The sequence below is a fragment of the Pleurotus ostreatus genome, assembly GCF_014466165.1.
Source record: "Pleurotus ostreatus strain PC9 chromosome Unknown scaffold_4, whole genome shotgun sequence".
Lineage (NCBI taxonomy): Eukaryota > Fungi > Basidiomycota > Agaricomycetes > Agaricales > Pleurotaceae > Pleurotus > Pleurotus ostreatus.
The window spans coordinates 1881033-1895231 of NW_023503159.1; the positions used below are offsets into that span (position 1 = coordinate 1881033).

The window sequence follows — 14199 nt, forward strand, 5'->3', positions numbered from 1 at the left end:
CAGTATTTTGGCGAGCTGTGCGTACAGAACTAAACGCATTCCTGCGACCCATCGCTCAAAAGCCATGAATGAGGGCCTGCCTTCTTTTCCCGCCGTGATGGAGCAGGTCGCTCTCTATATTGGCGTCCTACTGAGGTTGAAGATGATGCACAGTCGTCATCTGAAATATCGACAGTCAAGCTTTTTGCCCAAGGACCATCCGTTTTGGCTGAAGAAGCTGGAGATTTGAGAAGGCTGTGAATATATCAGAAGAACGCCAGCGTTCAACAACCTGAGACCCACTCTCCAACCTCCAGGTTTCGTTGATTTAATCTGTCCCAAACCGAGTTTGAACTTGAAGCTAAAGAGGTGGATGAAATCGTTGAAGTTATTTTGCGTGGACGCGGGGTGTCGCCGTTGTCATCTTGCCACCAATTTGTCTTGGATGTAAGCGCTCTGGGTGTTGATATATCCAGAATGGACACGTCGCCTGCATCATCCTCCCGCTCCTTCTCTTTAATTATTCTTGACCTAGATCTCGAAGTACGGGAGTGACTGACGCCAAATTCGCTGGGTGTAACACTTCTGGACTTTGATACCCGAGATCCTCTCTTGCTACGGATGCTACCGGCCTTCTCACTAGAGTCAGAGCACAAGTCCATTGTATCTGGATCCATGTTTGAGAATCTGTCGTCCTCAGGGAGGGCCCAGTCCATCGAGCACTGCCCATTGTTGTTCACCGTTTCGAAGTTGCTGATTATAGGAGACCTCGTGGCAGGCGTTCGAGGTTTCTTGCGTCGAGCAGTCTTCGGTCGAGCCGACGTGCTTTCCGACGCACTGAGCGTTTCACTCGTGTCTGTGTCCTCGCCGTGACGGTTCAAAGAAGACGATGAACTTTGCTGGCTAGGTTTACGCCCGAGCGGAACAGGCCTGGGTCGCTGCTTGGGGCGTACGACATCTTCCATGGGCTCGTCTTGGACAATAATAACTTCCTCAAGATTATTATCGGTAGGTTTCTTTGCCGCCACGTTGTCTTCTCCTTCACCCAACCTCTCGTCGTCAGTCCTTGCCTCCGCCTCCTCTCGTTGTTGACGAAGTAGGTCATCCTCCATCTTCATCTCTTCTTCAACCTCCATTCGGCGCTTGCGTGCCCTTTCCATGACTATCTTATCAGCAACACCGATTTCAAAGTCGTTGACATGATCAGGGTTAGGCTTCTTGCGGGTAGCCTTGCCCTTGCCCTTGCCTGATTGCCTGGACTTTTCGGCCTGTGCCCAGTCTCCCCCGTCCTCGGGGAACATGGCCACCCCGTAAGCCGCACTATCTCTGAGTATCTTCACTGCTTCGGCCCTGCCTTTGTCTCCCTTAGACCGTCGGTCCTCCATGATCAGGGCAATGGCGACTTCGGGGACGAGCACGCGTGAGATAAACTCATTCGGCGAAAGGGGAGCGACAGAGGATGGGTCAATTGACGACGGAGGGAAAAGGCTGTACAAGGACTGATGAATAATGTTGGATCCCTGTTCGCCGTAGCTTTGGGAAAGTTAAGCCTCTGACAAGGAGTACACCGGGGAATTCACTCACTATCCAGGTTGAGTTTTCTCGAAGTTTTCGAACTGACCTCTAACACCTGTTACCGCCCGCGATCCCTTCTCCCTGTACTCCTTAACTACTTCTGCCCAGAAAACGCAGCGTTCCCTTGGACCGTCGGCCTCCCCGGCGGTGTCCAGGATTAATTCCTGGACGATGTGCTTCATACTCGTCACCCTTGCAGCCAATGCCTGCCAGTCAATTTCCTTTGGCCAGCGCTTGCGTTCCGCTTCGGGGAGCATCTCGCTCTCGAAACGATGCCGTTGACACACCGAGATAAATGCACTCAAAGGTGCCGTACGGCCGAGTCGGTTTCCCGGCCGCGGATCGGGATCCGACTTAGAGTATAGAGGCGTATAGTCAGGGGAGAGTAGGTACTGCAAGAGAGGAGTGGGAGAGGATGGAAGTGGCATATCGCAATATGGACATAGTGTTTTAGGATCAGCATGATTCGATGGAAATACTGATAGGAATAGTCATGATGAGCCAAGTGTCTATGTAAGCGGCGAGGACGTACAGTGATCCATCTCGGCGTCGCGCTGAGTGAAGCTCGGGAAAGATATCTCCGGGCTGGATGAAACATTAGTGAGAGCATTCTAATAAAAGATGACGAAGACGAACGACAAGCCGCGTCTCTTCTTGCTCTTCCCCGCAGTAAGATTTCCGGGGGATACGCGTTTCCCAAGATTAGAGGGGCCTGGTGACGGGAATCGGTTGATACTTTCCATATCTTGAGGGCTCATAGGGAACGGCTGAAGTTTGGTTTCTTCTCCCTCGTCCGAATTACCTTCCTCGTCGGTTACTAGTATTTTACGAGTGCCGCGGGAGTCCACGACTTGTTTCTTGGCCTTGCCTCTCTTCGAACCTTTAGTGACGTCACCATCTGAGACTTCGACTTCAGACGGGGGAGAGGACGCCGGGGGGATAGATGCCATGGATTTTGACATCGAGCGACTATTAGACAGCGGGGACATGAGGGGAAATGAAGATGGTTTTCTAGCCAGGAGTTGACTTTTCTTCTCTTCGGCAAGGGGAGTCAAGTCATCCATGGGGAATTTTGACGGTTTGCGGCCGAGTCTACTGGGAGAGGAAGACCGTTGTGGAAGAGCTGGCGAAGGGGTTCGTTCGGGCTCTGTGGGTTTCGCAGTCGACTTTTGCAGTCGACGGGGCCGTGGCCTCTTAGGGGGATCATCGACGGGAGTTGTATCGCGCGCCTTGCGAATGGGTTTCGGTTCGCCAACGTTCTTGAAATTCGGTTCTTTGGCCTTCAGAGGCTGAGATGTAGGCGGTGCTTTGCGGCGTGGGCCCCTCTCGGTGCGACCGACCTCCGAGTCGGTCACTTTCATTCGAGGAAGAGCGGGTCTCGGTGGCGGTTCGGGTGCAGATACATTCTCTTTGTGCGTATTGAGCGTGCTATTAGCGCTGCTTGTCGGTTGACTATTCGATAGTGTGGGCCCCGCCGACCCGGACCCCGATTTCGACATCTTCTTAAATTTCAAGCCCTTCAGACCGTTGGAAGTCTTCTCAATCTTCTTTAGGTATGCCGACTGCTCTGGAGGACTGGGCGCAACAGGAGACGAGCTCCGCTTCGAGAGACAATCTAGCTCATCGTCGCTATCATCGAGTTCAGAGTCCTGACACACTAGCGAGACGGCGCTCCTTGACGACGAAGTCCTCGACAATCCAACGCGACTGCTACTAGCCACACCGCTCTTGTCCCTCCGCGTTTCTGTTTGCCGTGAACCTTGGCTCGACCGACCGAGATCTACCTTCTTGTGGCCAAACGTGCTGCCGAACGATTCAAACTGCTTGCCGCGTTGCAAGGGTTCAGGCCGGAGGGGGAGTCGGAGGTCTGGATCATGATAGAGATTCTGCTCCCTATTGTAGATGTCCTCCATCGCCGGCGCCGAGCTAAAACTGAAATCGGTCACCGACGTTTGGGTTTCAGAACCGACACTGAGGTCGGTGTCACGTTATGGCACGGTTGTCACATACACGTGATCGTATCGTCACTTCGCTTGTGACTCTGTGACTTCGAGTGACCGAAGCCAACGGTGTCGTCATTACCACCATGGACACCGAGCAAACCACTGCTTCAGAATTAGTCGACCAGACTACTGACTGGAATGTGAAGGAGGAGAAATCAAAGCAGGACCATCAGCAATCCGACAAGAAATCAAAGTCGAAACCAGCCAAAGGTTCACAAGATGCAAAAGGCTCAAATCAGAAACGACCGCAACAACAATCAACGAAGCAGAGGGGATTTCCCAGAGACTCGCCGCAAGTGCGTTTGTCTAAGACTGTATCATGGCTGCTTAGGCACGGTGCAGTAAGCGAGGGGCTCTCTATGAGACCAGACGGGTATGTGAAGGTTACGGATCTGGTGTGTACGGCCAGAAATCAAAGGTATCTGATGGCTGAGGGTGTCTGATAGCTAGCCAACTCGCGGCTGAAAGAGTTGACACTGGAAGCGTTAAAGGACCTTGTAGAAAAGGATGCGAAGAGCAGGTACCATCTAATGTCTGATGATGACAAAGTTTGGTGGATTCGAGCCAATCAGGGACATTCCATGAAAGTTGGGCCGATTCGTTGAAGCTTCTGATCCACTGCTTACTTCGCATCAGGAAGTGAAGCTTGATCTGCAGCCTATTCTAGCGATCAGCGATATCCCTACTAGGATAGCCGTGCATGGAACGAGTCTCCGAGCATGGAAGCAAATTGGTAACCCCCTTGAAATGTATTCGCGATGCTGGTGATCTGACATCGACGTAGCCGAAGAAGGCCTATCAAAGATGAAGCGCAACCATATACATCTTGCGCAGGGCCTCGTTGACGAAGGCGTTGTCAGTGGTAAGCCATCATTCCAGTTAACGCAACACTGTATAGCAAAAATTCACTACTTATGCGACACAAGGAATGCGAAAGTCTTCAGAAATATTGATCCTCATCGACGTCGAGAAAGCGCTCGGCGATGGAATCAAATTCTTCCTCTCAGCGAATGGCGTCGTTCTCACCGAAGGAGACGAGCGAGGGTTCCTGGATCCAAAGTATTTCAAACGGGTGACGAATGGTAAACGGGAACCGTTGCCTGGTTGGGAAGGGTCTTCCGCTGAAGGTAAGGGAAACAGCATAACAGTTGGGTTACCTACGACCGTCGCTATTGTTGGGTCCACCGCTTGTATAATCAACTGATTCTCCTCTGCACTTAGATCTGCTGACCGGGAGAAGTTAATGCGCACCGCCAATACCCAATATCAACTACTAACAAGCCAGTTGTCCAATACTACTCGAATTCTCGACAATCTCATACAAATCTATACAGCTCCTTACATATTATTAGAATTCCCAATCACGCTCGTTATGTTAATTATCAACCGTCCGAGCGGTTATAAGTTGCTCTTCCAAGAGCGCGGATATCTTGGCAGTCCTGTCCCTCCGTCGTATTGACCTGATTCAGTCAATTCGTGTGCCCATGCTAGTGAATTATGGTAGCCGGCCGAACAAGGTGTGGCTACGCCACTAATTTCTTTTGATCGTCAAGGCATTCAATCAGGCAAATTGGATACTAGAGGTGATTGTAACACATCGGTGCTGAGCCAGATTTGAAATTGTTGTCTTCGCTATGGGACCCAAACATACTGTGCATACAAGAAAGGCTTCTGAATCCCCAGGTAGATAGATTTGAGTATCGACTATTCAACGTCAAAACACAATCTCGCATGCTATTGTGAACGTTAGCGCCCAGGCAACCGAGTTGGATCTTGATCTGGACCAGACCACGTTTTGTGGGGAAGGCTGTAGCCCTGCATCACTCGGCAAACTCCGCGGCTACCAAAAGGACCATCATCACTTGAGCTTCTTCGTTCTGCACTTTCACGACGATCCCTGCACTTGTCCCCATTCTCCTCGACGCTCGTCCACTCTGGCGTAGTTCTTGATGTCCACTGGCTCGCCTTCAGCCTACCTACTATGGGCAATCCTCTCCTGCATCGTACGTGACACTGCACTACGCCGCAGGCGACCCACTTCAACACATCGAGACTCACCCTGCGATCCTACTAGTTTCTCGTTTTCTTCTCAATTCATCTATGGCTTTACGACAAATTTAAATGCCTCAAGTGGCACGCTGGCCGCCAGCCAGGAGCTTTCAAAAGGGTCATGACGTACGCGCTGAATGGCTATATTCTTGGAATATTGACGCCAATGCCAGCTCAAGATACTCGTACCTCGCGACGCTGCCATTGCTCGTCGTTTTTGGTGTCACGATGGCTACAATAAAGTTCAAGGAAGGTATGTGTGTTTCTGTGCCCGACACATATAGGAGCGGGACCTCACGGACGTAGGTTACATGTTCGTCGGCGGACACGAAAGTACGCCAAGCATCTACCCTCTCTCGTCCCACTTTAACATCGATTCCGACAGTAATCTCCACGCCCATCGAATTCTGGTCGGACGCCAACCGCCGTTGGCTTCTACCGTTGTACTTCGTACTCAGCGTTGCCTGGTCTCTCGAGATGTGCGTTACAATCACTCCCTGCATCGTTTCTCCGAAATAATTTTCCTTCATCAGTGTGACCCACCTAGAAGGTAGGACCGCGCCTAGGATTGGAAATTCTTCCTGATTATCATCTTCACAGAATTGACATTCTGGTTATTCTTACTGCACCAGGGGCCAAAGCAACGGGAATGGTTTCACAGCTGTGAATTTAGGGTGTGGTATATCGGTGCGCGCTCAACTTTCTATGAAAGCCTGGCTCGTTCTCAGGGCTCGTGTAGGGAGTATGATAGCTTTATTGGGCATGCCCTTGACCACCCTATTGACCAGACAAAACCTGGACACGGTGAGGCGCTGTCATCGTCCTTGATTGCAATCTAACCGCGTTCCTTGAAGTGTCAAGCGTGGATATTTCTTATGGGATCCTCGGCCTCAACATTCACTACCCTTTGCTTCCTTTATGTTTTGTTTCGGTTTCCCAGGTTCATTAGATACGTCAAGGACGAAGGTGCTCTCCCTGACGTGGTAATCCGCCTGGTAACCTTTTACCAACTCAACGTGAGTGATTTCACCGTCTGAAATTTACAGCGGGTGGTTGATACTATAAGCAGCTGGTACGCGTTGCCTTCCGTTTCATCTTCACAATCCCGCTTCTTGTTCTCGCTGCGGATGGCATACGTGTCACGCATCCCATCAATTACGATCCGTAAGTGATATCCAGTCGCTACCCGGAACTGAGGATTAAACACTGGCACCCAACTGTAGGTTTTGGTCAGGTAAGGATCCGCTGCTGACAACATTGTCAAATCGGTTGATCGTTGCGCAGATTTTCTGTTGATGACAGGAGGCATAGGCTGCTTTGTCTCCTCGGGAATAACCCTGATGGTTAGCTCTTCCACTGCATCTCTCTCACATCTATATCAATTCCGTTCTCATCATAGATATTTTTTCCTCGCTCCATTACGCAAGAGGAAGGATACAAAGCAAGAGACGCCTCCCCAAACTCGGGGAAGGCTCCCACGGTCGTACCCACCTCACCACTCCCCGACTATTATGCGCAGCGCCAAGCATCTCCTCCCAAATCACCTTCGTTGTATCAGACCTCAGAGCGTGCGCCCAGCCAGCAAAGCGGGATACAATTGGCGGCGTTCCGCGACCCAGCTCACCGGCCTCCCCGTCAAATGCTTAGCCACCAGCCATCATTATCAGCCGAAGCTGATGATGAAGAGGAGGCGCCAGGGTATGAGTCTGATGAAGACAGTGTTGCCATGTCGGGACGCCTCACCCCAGTTGTCACGAGCCCTGTATCTCACGCACCGTCAGACGACACAATGTGGGAACGACAGGATCCTGGGCGGAGTACCGATGTGGATCCCCCCAAGCAACCCAGTGCTTTCCATCACAGACATGTTCGGCCGTCGATACGCGAAACCCAAGGATTGACACTTCCCGTGCTAGCCTCACGGCGGAGTCCACAGCAGCAACCACAGTCACACCTACACCCATATGTAACTCGCTGTTTTCGAAGCTGCGAGCGGTCACTGATATTTCCTTTGACTAGGTTGTCAACTTCACATCGCCTATTGACCTTCTTGATGACACGGATGACGGTATCCCAAGAGCAGTGTGAATTCACGGATGCTCTCCTATTATCAGCCAAGCATTGGTCACCGGGTCACCCCAATGGACCTCAGGCGGCGCGCCATTCGTCCTCTGTGGTCTCATCGGAAGTCCTTGCCATGGCTTGGCCATCAAAACGCAGGGCCATCTTCATGTGCTCGCCATGTGGTGGTTTGCTATTTATGACATGATCTATTCGCTTCCATTTCGTTTGCATTTGATCTACCTTGCATCTGATGTATATGTACGCCACAGCTCACTTCTCATCTTACATTTATGCGCATCTATCCTACTTCATCAATAGTTCTGTTCAGATATCTATCTTGCTTTGAACTCTGTTGTACATCATCCTCCATATACGTATACCCGTTCGTTTAGTACCTTTGCTGTGAGGTTCCTAAATTCATATTCTACGTATCTTTCACGGCTAAATTGTCAATTGGGTTGGAATTCGTTGTTGACGTGATGAAAGATGTATTATTTACCACTGATACTGTATACTCAATCATATATCTAAGTCATACAGACAGCTAGCAGTTGTTATAAGCAAGACAATTGCGAGTCAATCAAACTATACATTGCACCGTGGCCAGCACATCTAAAATTACAAACCCTCTCGGCTTAATATAAACTCGGCCTCCACGCACTCCTCTGGCGATCTGAACACCCTCAAAGGGATATGTCCCGGCATCTGCGTGCGAGCCCTATACACCCTCGCCTGCAAATCAAACTTCTTTTTCTCTGGCTCGCTCATCCGTAAATACGCTGAGCTGACGGATGGCGAAGTCGATGATGAGATTGACGCCGGGCGCACAGACACACTGGACCCGGTCGATCCGCGTGTCTTGCTCTTCCAAGCATCAGACAACTTGGCGCTGGTTGGCGTTGTGGCACTATGTGCGCTCGGAGACAGGTATCGCTCGGGTTCAGAGGTGAGGGGAGAGGATGTGATGGGGCCGTGCCTATCAGTTCTCGCCGAGGCTGACTTCCCAACAGGGGGCGCGGTGTAGGGGGCGGGGATGGATAAAGATAATTGCTTCGGCTTGGGTGTCTCGGTGACGGTAGCATCCGGTGTGTTGCGGCGTGGTGTGCGAGGCTCCATAGTAGGCGTTGCTGGGGGGTTGTCGGAAACAGTCGGCCCAGACGGTGTTGCCTTCGCCCAGTTGAAGGCAGGTATAGATGAAGCCCCAATTGTCTGCCAACCCGTAGGATCTTGGATCATCTCGGCCGTCTCTTCAGCGTAACGAATGAATACCCCGAGAACTTGTTCCGGACGCTCCTTAGCAAACCTGTGGGAGCATCTGCATCAGCATTGGACTAGACTTCGTTTTATCGGTGCATACTCAGCGTAAAGCTCGAGATCTTGTTCCCCTGAATCACCTATTAGGATGAACCGGGATGTAGGGAATGCCTCAAGAATGTCTTGGATCCCTGCACGTTTGCGAGCTGCAGGTGCCGACAGAAGACCATTAAACAACGATCGACCAGCATATGACTTTAGTTTGATCGAGCCTGGTTCAAACTGTTATGAAAGCACAACCATAAGATAAAATGCATACCTGGAGGTAACTGAGATACTTGCAAGAAGTCGCTGACAACGGGGAGGAGCTCGAATGGCCCATTCGACTATGAGACGAGGTCAATCGAAAGGGACTATGAGTCATAAAGCATCTACGCACGACATAGTGGAATCGAACGCCTTTACTCCACATGCTAGTGTACCATTCTCCCATGCCAGGTATCACTATATCGTCGAGCTCCTTGACGAAGACATTGTGGAATACGGCCCGCGCCCCGTCAACGATGTTTGACCGCTTGACCGTATCGTCGATATCAGAGATGACACGAATTGGTGAATGTGTTATCGGTACGTGCAAGGTTGACACTGCTGTTGGCTCCTGATCTTCAATGGGGGGTTCGGGGAGCTTCATTACATGAGGTTTGTAGACGGGATAGGGCGGCCTGTTTCGTTCCGTTGGCGATGAATCGTCAGATGAGGGGGAAGGCGAGGGCGTGCGAGAGGACGGAGGGGGAGGAAGAAGTTCAGCTCGGACAAGGAGGTCGTGCTCAGCAATAACGTCTCCAAACGCGATTTGGAGGCCGGTTGGATGTTGGCATAGGTCTTCCCAGCGTAGAGAGAGATGACCCTGGAAGCTGCCGTCTGTAGTGGTGACAAACTCCTTCGAAGCCAGCGCAATATTACCGCCATAGTCCTCCTGGTTTCTTTGCTGTGAAACCGCAAATATACTAACACGGACAGTTCGAACCGATAATACGGACGACCAGAAAGGGCGCAACCTCGATTCGAGGTTCTCATGGAGCTTGCGAAGGTCAGCAGCGACCGCCAAAGGTATTGACGCGGGATTCAGAAGTAGTGCGGGATTGGCTGTGAAAGGCAAGCGGTCCCCAGGCGAGGGGAGGCTGTCGGTGGACTCCTCGTGCTTGGCGCGTTTAAGGGTCTGCTCTAGCAATTGGACCTCGTAGTCCTCCGTTATTTCTGAAGGTCTAGGCGGTAGTTTCACAGTTGCAAGCAAGTCCTCCGTCGACCGTGATAAAGGCGTTGATGGCTCAGATTCAGGGTCTGCTACATCGGCCATAAGCTTTGGGAGGGCGGCGAAACCTGGACACGGAATATGTCAATCATCAGCGCTGTACCCACCAGTCCCGCCCAACACGTACTCTTCGCCAGTCGCATGAACGCGCGCTGAGAGCGACTCGCGTTCGCCGGCGACTTGTGGCTTGAAGCATACCCCGACACGAACACATCGACCTCAAACGCTTCTGTAGATTCAGTGTCAGTGTAAGGCGCGGAGAATTATCTGTGTGTTACAAGCGACATACCTGGCAAATTCTGGTTCCCAATGTCGCGATACCGCTTCGCCGCCCAGCCTGGAAACAGAGAGATTCGTTCGTCAGGGCCCTCCTTCTCACTACCTCGAAACCGCCGTGACCTGATCTTCTCCCCTGCCCAATCTCTCCAGCTCTGCCGGCCATCCTGGATGCTTCTCGCGCCCGGGCCCGGGCTGTCCAGCCGCTCGAGCGACTGTTTGGCAGCGACCTTCAAATTCCTTAGAGATGATATGCTGCGGCGCGACGATTCCGCTACCAAAGATCTCCAGGCTGTGGGCGGGTTCATGTTGATGTTGTTGTTCATGACAGGCGTTTCGTACAGCCTAGCATTACTGTGAAAATAGCTGAATTGCGGAACAGTTGTGCGCACACTCGTGGAGGAGTACCCAGTGACATACTGATCGGCACGCCACGTGCGATCAGCCTCTGACTTCTACAAGCCGATGCTGCCATCCAGGAGATACCTCAGCACCGTCGCGAATGGGACACCGTGTAAGCGCGATAGTTCGCTGTCAGTCTCTCGTACTGTTTCATGGTTGCTGCGACATAGCGCCAGAAACGAGGGGCTAGACATACGTCCGGACGGGTTTATACGCGTCGAGGAGCTGGTGTGTTCAAACAAACTGATTCAGAAAGGCCTGCGTACTCAAACTCGCAAGCTGAGACACCCTCGCCTGGGGAGAATAGACTTCAATCAATTGCGGACTCTTGTAGAGAAGGACAAGAAAGGCCGATTTAGGTTGATGCAAACGTTGGAAGGGGACGCAACGGCGACGTGGTGGATCCGCGCCAACCAAGGCCACTCATTCACGGTAGGCGGTTGCTATTTTAGCCGAGCTCGTCGAGCGATAAATATTGAGTACGTATCAAGGTCGATTCTCTGGACCTTCAGCCCATAACATCCGCCGATCAGGTGGAAATGGCTGTTCATGGCACATCCTTCGAGGCTTGGGACTCGATAGGTACGTTGTTTACACCGTATTCTCACCATACCGTATGTACTAACACTCCCTTAGCTGCACAAGGCTTATCACGCATGAGTAGAAACCATATACATCTTGCGAGTCATCTTCCTGACTCACAGCCATTCACTGCGATCAGCGGTAAATTGATTAATTCGTGTTGGTTCTCTTATCCTTCAGCTGACTTGCTAGGCTTACGCCCCCGCTCCGACATCCTCGTCTATATCAATCTCCACCTTGCACTGTCCTCTGGGATCAAATTCTTCTTATCCACTAATGGGGTTGTCCTGACTCCTGGAAACGAAGCTGGGTTCCTCCACCCGTCGCTGTTCGAGAAAGTGGAAAGAGCGTACATCAGAAATGGGAAATTGAATACACGTCCAATTATGCCTAGGTCTGACGAGCTCAACTGAGGTGGAATGCAACAATGGCATCAACATATCATCATATCTGTTGTAGGCGCGAATAACTGTGATAGAATCTTTTGACTGTTTCGTTGCTGTCTTTGATGAACAGATGCTAGAATGCTCCTAAACATCTATTAGGACGAAATACATGAAACGCCACCTTTCTCCCCATCGTCGCAACAATGTCACCTCGAATCTTAGTGAATGTCTCTTCAAATCGAATGTTACCGTTCCAAGAGCTCTTAGCTCCATATCTCCTCGGTCAGTGCCATGCTGCCCAGGACTTAGAGAATCCTGCTCTTATGCTTGTCTATGCTAGGCCTTGTCCTATCTTCTCCGTAGGCAGTGCTGATCGCTCGTGTTCTTCTCTGCTACTCACCTCCTCGCTCCTAGATTATACGCAGTATCAATTTGTCAAGCAGTTTTCTATTTCAGGGTCTATCGTAGCGACCCTCGATACCTGAAATACATGGTAGATTATTTGAAGGCTGCGTTCAATCGATACTCACGCTTGTGCAACCATAGGTGTCAATCTTAATGTGGATAGTTTTCGTACCGTTGTTCTTTTGCTCGACCTCTTTCCTTCTCTACAGTTTCATGGATTCTGCCCGCTTTGCGTTCCTATCCCACACAGTCTACATGTCATTCATGACTCTGAGCGACGTATTGCATGGATCGAGAAATTACTTGTCACGAAGACCACATTCGGGAAATGTCAGTGTTTCCCCGGTTTATGGAAATTCGCGCTAACAACACTTTGACGTTCGCAACCATAGCACGCTCCTGGTATGTCTTTCTCGTTGAATATCGTGTTTCGAGGTCTGAATGCTCAACTGGTCATAGATAGTTGAGCTGCTCGGGGTTCGTGTTTCCCAGCGATGCTTGATGTGTTCCTGATAATAGCCATATCATAAGGCATCTCTGTCCTGAATAGATAGTGAAAAGGTATCGCGAAGCTTCAAGGCCCTAAACCTCTGTTCTACTGACTACATATATGTATAGCGCTTATGTGATGAGGATCTGGCGCTGTGAGTGGTGGTTTCTATCATAGCTGATATCTCTGAATAGAAGATTCAGTGAGCAACCGCAACAAGTTGTTGGCTGGAGCCATCGTTAGTCTCACTGATCCGATTGCAGATATTTCCCACATTGTGTGAATTAGGTATGTAGTGCACCCGGAATCGAATGACTGCAGTGCTAGCCTGAAACGGCCTCCACTACAGGATCTGCTTTAGGTAAGTGATAAACTGTCATACATGTACCACTGTCAACAGTAACCCTTCGCAGTAATTGCTGCAGGATTGTAGGTTCCGCTAGCCCGTGAAAAAGCTCATTACTCAACCTGATTCAATTGTGGGTAGAATCTTTGAAGCCACCGGCAAGGACTGGGCCTCTGCGAATTTGGCGGCCCTTTCCGAACGGAAGGCAGCACAGCTGTTATAGCGATCAGACTTCCTTTATATCGATTTCTAAATGACTCTGTACATACCAAGGTTCCCCGATATGCCCAACTCTCCGCGAGTTTGATCTCGGATGCCTTGATAACTTTGAGCATGATTTATTACCTCAAAAGTGGTCTCGAAACACATTTCTCTCGGTACGGATGCCCATGCATATAGATGATAGATGGCAGCTGACCTATACCTATATAGCACAAAAAGTATCATTAGTCGGTTGATCAGCTATACGCTGGCAATTACAAGGTCAGTGGGGTGGACTCCCTGCATTGCAACTACTTACATGCTGCATGAGTAGCATCCTCTCTCTCTTGCCTTCGTAAGTTCACATTCTCCGCAATCATGTACTTGCCAGATGCGTGGTGTTCAGATTGCTAGCCGCACGAAACAATCAAACCACTTCATGATTTCAAACGGTGAGACGTATTTGCATGCTGCGAGCGCTAGACATAACCGTCGCGTTGCATATGGTACCTCATTCCTGGCAAGGTACCTTTTGACGACATCAACGGTGATATACTTACAATTCCTTTTTTGTATAGTTTGAATTGGCGTATGGGCTTGCGAAAGGCTGGGAAAGGTTCAGACTTTCTTTCGATGCAAGGGGTACATTGTTGACCTCCTAGGGAGCTAGATAATAAATAATAATCGTAACTAGTTAAGTAAAACATATAAAAGCTATCTACGTGGAAGAAAGAGGACCAAGAGCTGGCAACAGTTTTCGACTCAATCTAAGTGGTAAACTCTTTCCGAGTCGCCGACTCGAACGAACCTACTGTCTGCATGGGGAGTAGTTAGCTCCGTTGCCATCCCAGAACCAAGGGTTGTTGCAAAATCTG

General features: G+C 50.4%; 5 protein-coding genes across 5 annotated transcripts; 3 read left to right on the forward strand and 2 right to left on the reverse strand.

The window, feature by feature from the left end:
• Positions 1 to 29: 29 nt before the first annotated feature.
• On the reverse strand, positions 30 to 3467 carry PC9H_006433 (uncharacterized protein; the record flags this gene model as incomplete). Its single annotated transcript, XM_036775981.1, has 5 exons — positions 30 to 234; positions 283 to 1512; positions 1564 to 2032; positions 2087 to 2139; positions 2191 to 3467. 5 exons carry the CDS (start codon positions 3465 to 3467, stop codon positions 30 to 32), a joined length of 3234 nt encoding a protein of 1077 aa, XP_036632000.1.
• Positions 3468 to 3640: 173 nt separating this feature from the next.
• PC9H_006434 (uncharacterized protein) lies at positions 3641 to 4761 on the forward strand (the record flags this gene model as incomplete). Its single annotated transcript, XM_036775982.1, has 5 exons — positions 3641 to 3952; positions 4004 to 4144; positions 4194 to 4290; positions 4342 to 4419; positions 4484 to 4761. The coding sequence occupies 5 exons, from the start codon at positions 3641 to 3643 to the stop codon at positions 4759 to 4761; spliced, it is 906 nt and encodes a 301-aa protein (XP_036632001.1).
• Positions 4762 to 5506: 745 nt separating this feature from the next.
• PC9H_006435 (uncharacterized protein) lies at positions 5507 to 7694 on the forward strand (the record flags this gene model as incomplete). The annotated part of the gene is made up of 12 exons (XM_036775983.1): positions 5507 to 5560; positions 5632 to 5732; positions 5786 to 5865; positions 5950 to 6085; positions 6140 to 6156; positions 6207 to 6293; positions 6346 to 6410; positions 6461 to 6622; positions 6676 to 6742; positions 6846 to 6949; positions 7006 to 7572; positions 7626 to 7694. 12 exons carry the CDS (start codon positions 5507 to 5509, stop codon positions 7692 to 7694), a joined length of 1509 nt encoding a protein of 502 aa, XP_036632002.1.
• A 594-nt stretch (positions 7695 to 8288) lies between these two features.
• Positions 8289 to 10820, reverse strand: PC9H_006436 (uncharacterized protein; the record flags this gene model as incomplete). The annotated part of the gene is made up of 6 exons (XM_036775984.1): positions 8289 to 8973; positions 9028 to 9196; positions 9244 to 9310; positions 9364 to 10304; positions 10364 to 10465; positions 10526 to 10820. The coding sequence occupies 6 exons, from the start codon at positions 10818 to 10820 to the stop codon at positions 8289 to 8291; spliced, it is 2259 nt and encodes a 752-aa protein (XP_036632003.1).
• A 157-nt stretch (positions 10821 to 10977) lies between these two features.
• On the forward strand, positions 10978 to 11909 carry PC9H_006437 (uncharacterized protein; the record flags this gene model as incomplete). The annotated part of the gene is made up of 5 exons (XM_036775985.1): positions 10978 to 11142; positions 11194 to 11346; positions 11406 to 11496; positions 11551 to 11637; positions 11689 to 11909. 5 exons carry the CDS (start codon positions 10978 to 10980, stop codon positions 11907 to 11909), a joined length of 717 nt encoding a protein of 238 aa, XP_036632004.1.
• Between the last annotated feature and the right edge of the window lie 2290 nt (positions 11910 to 14199).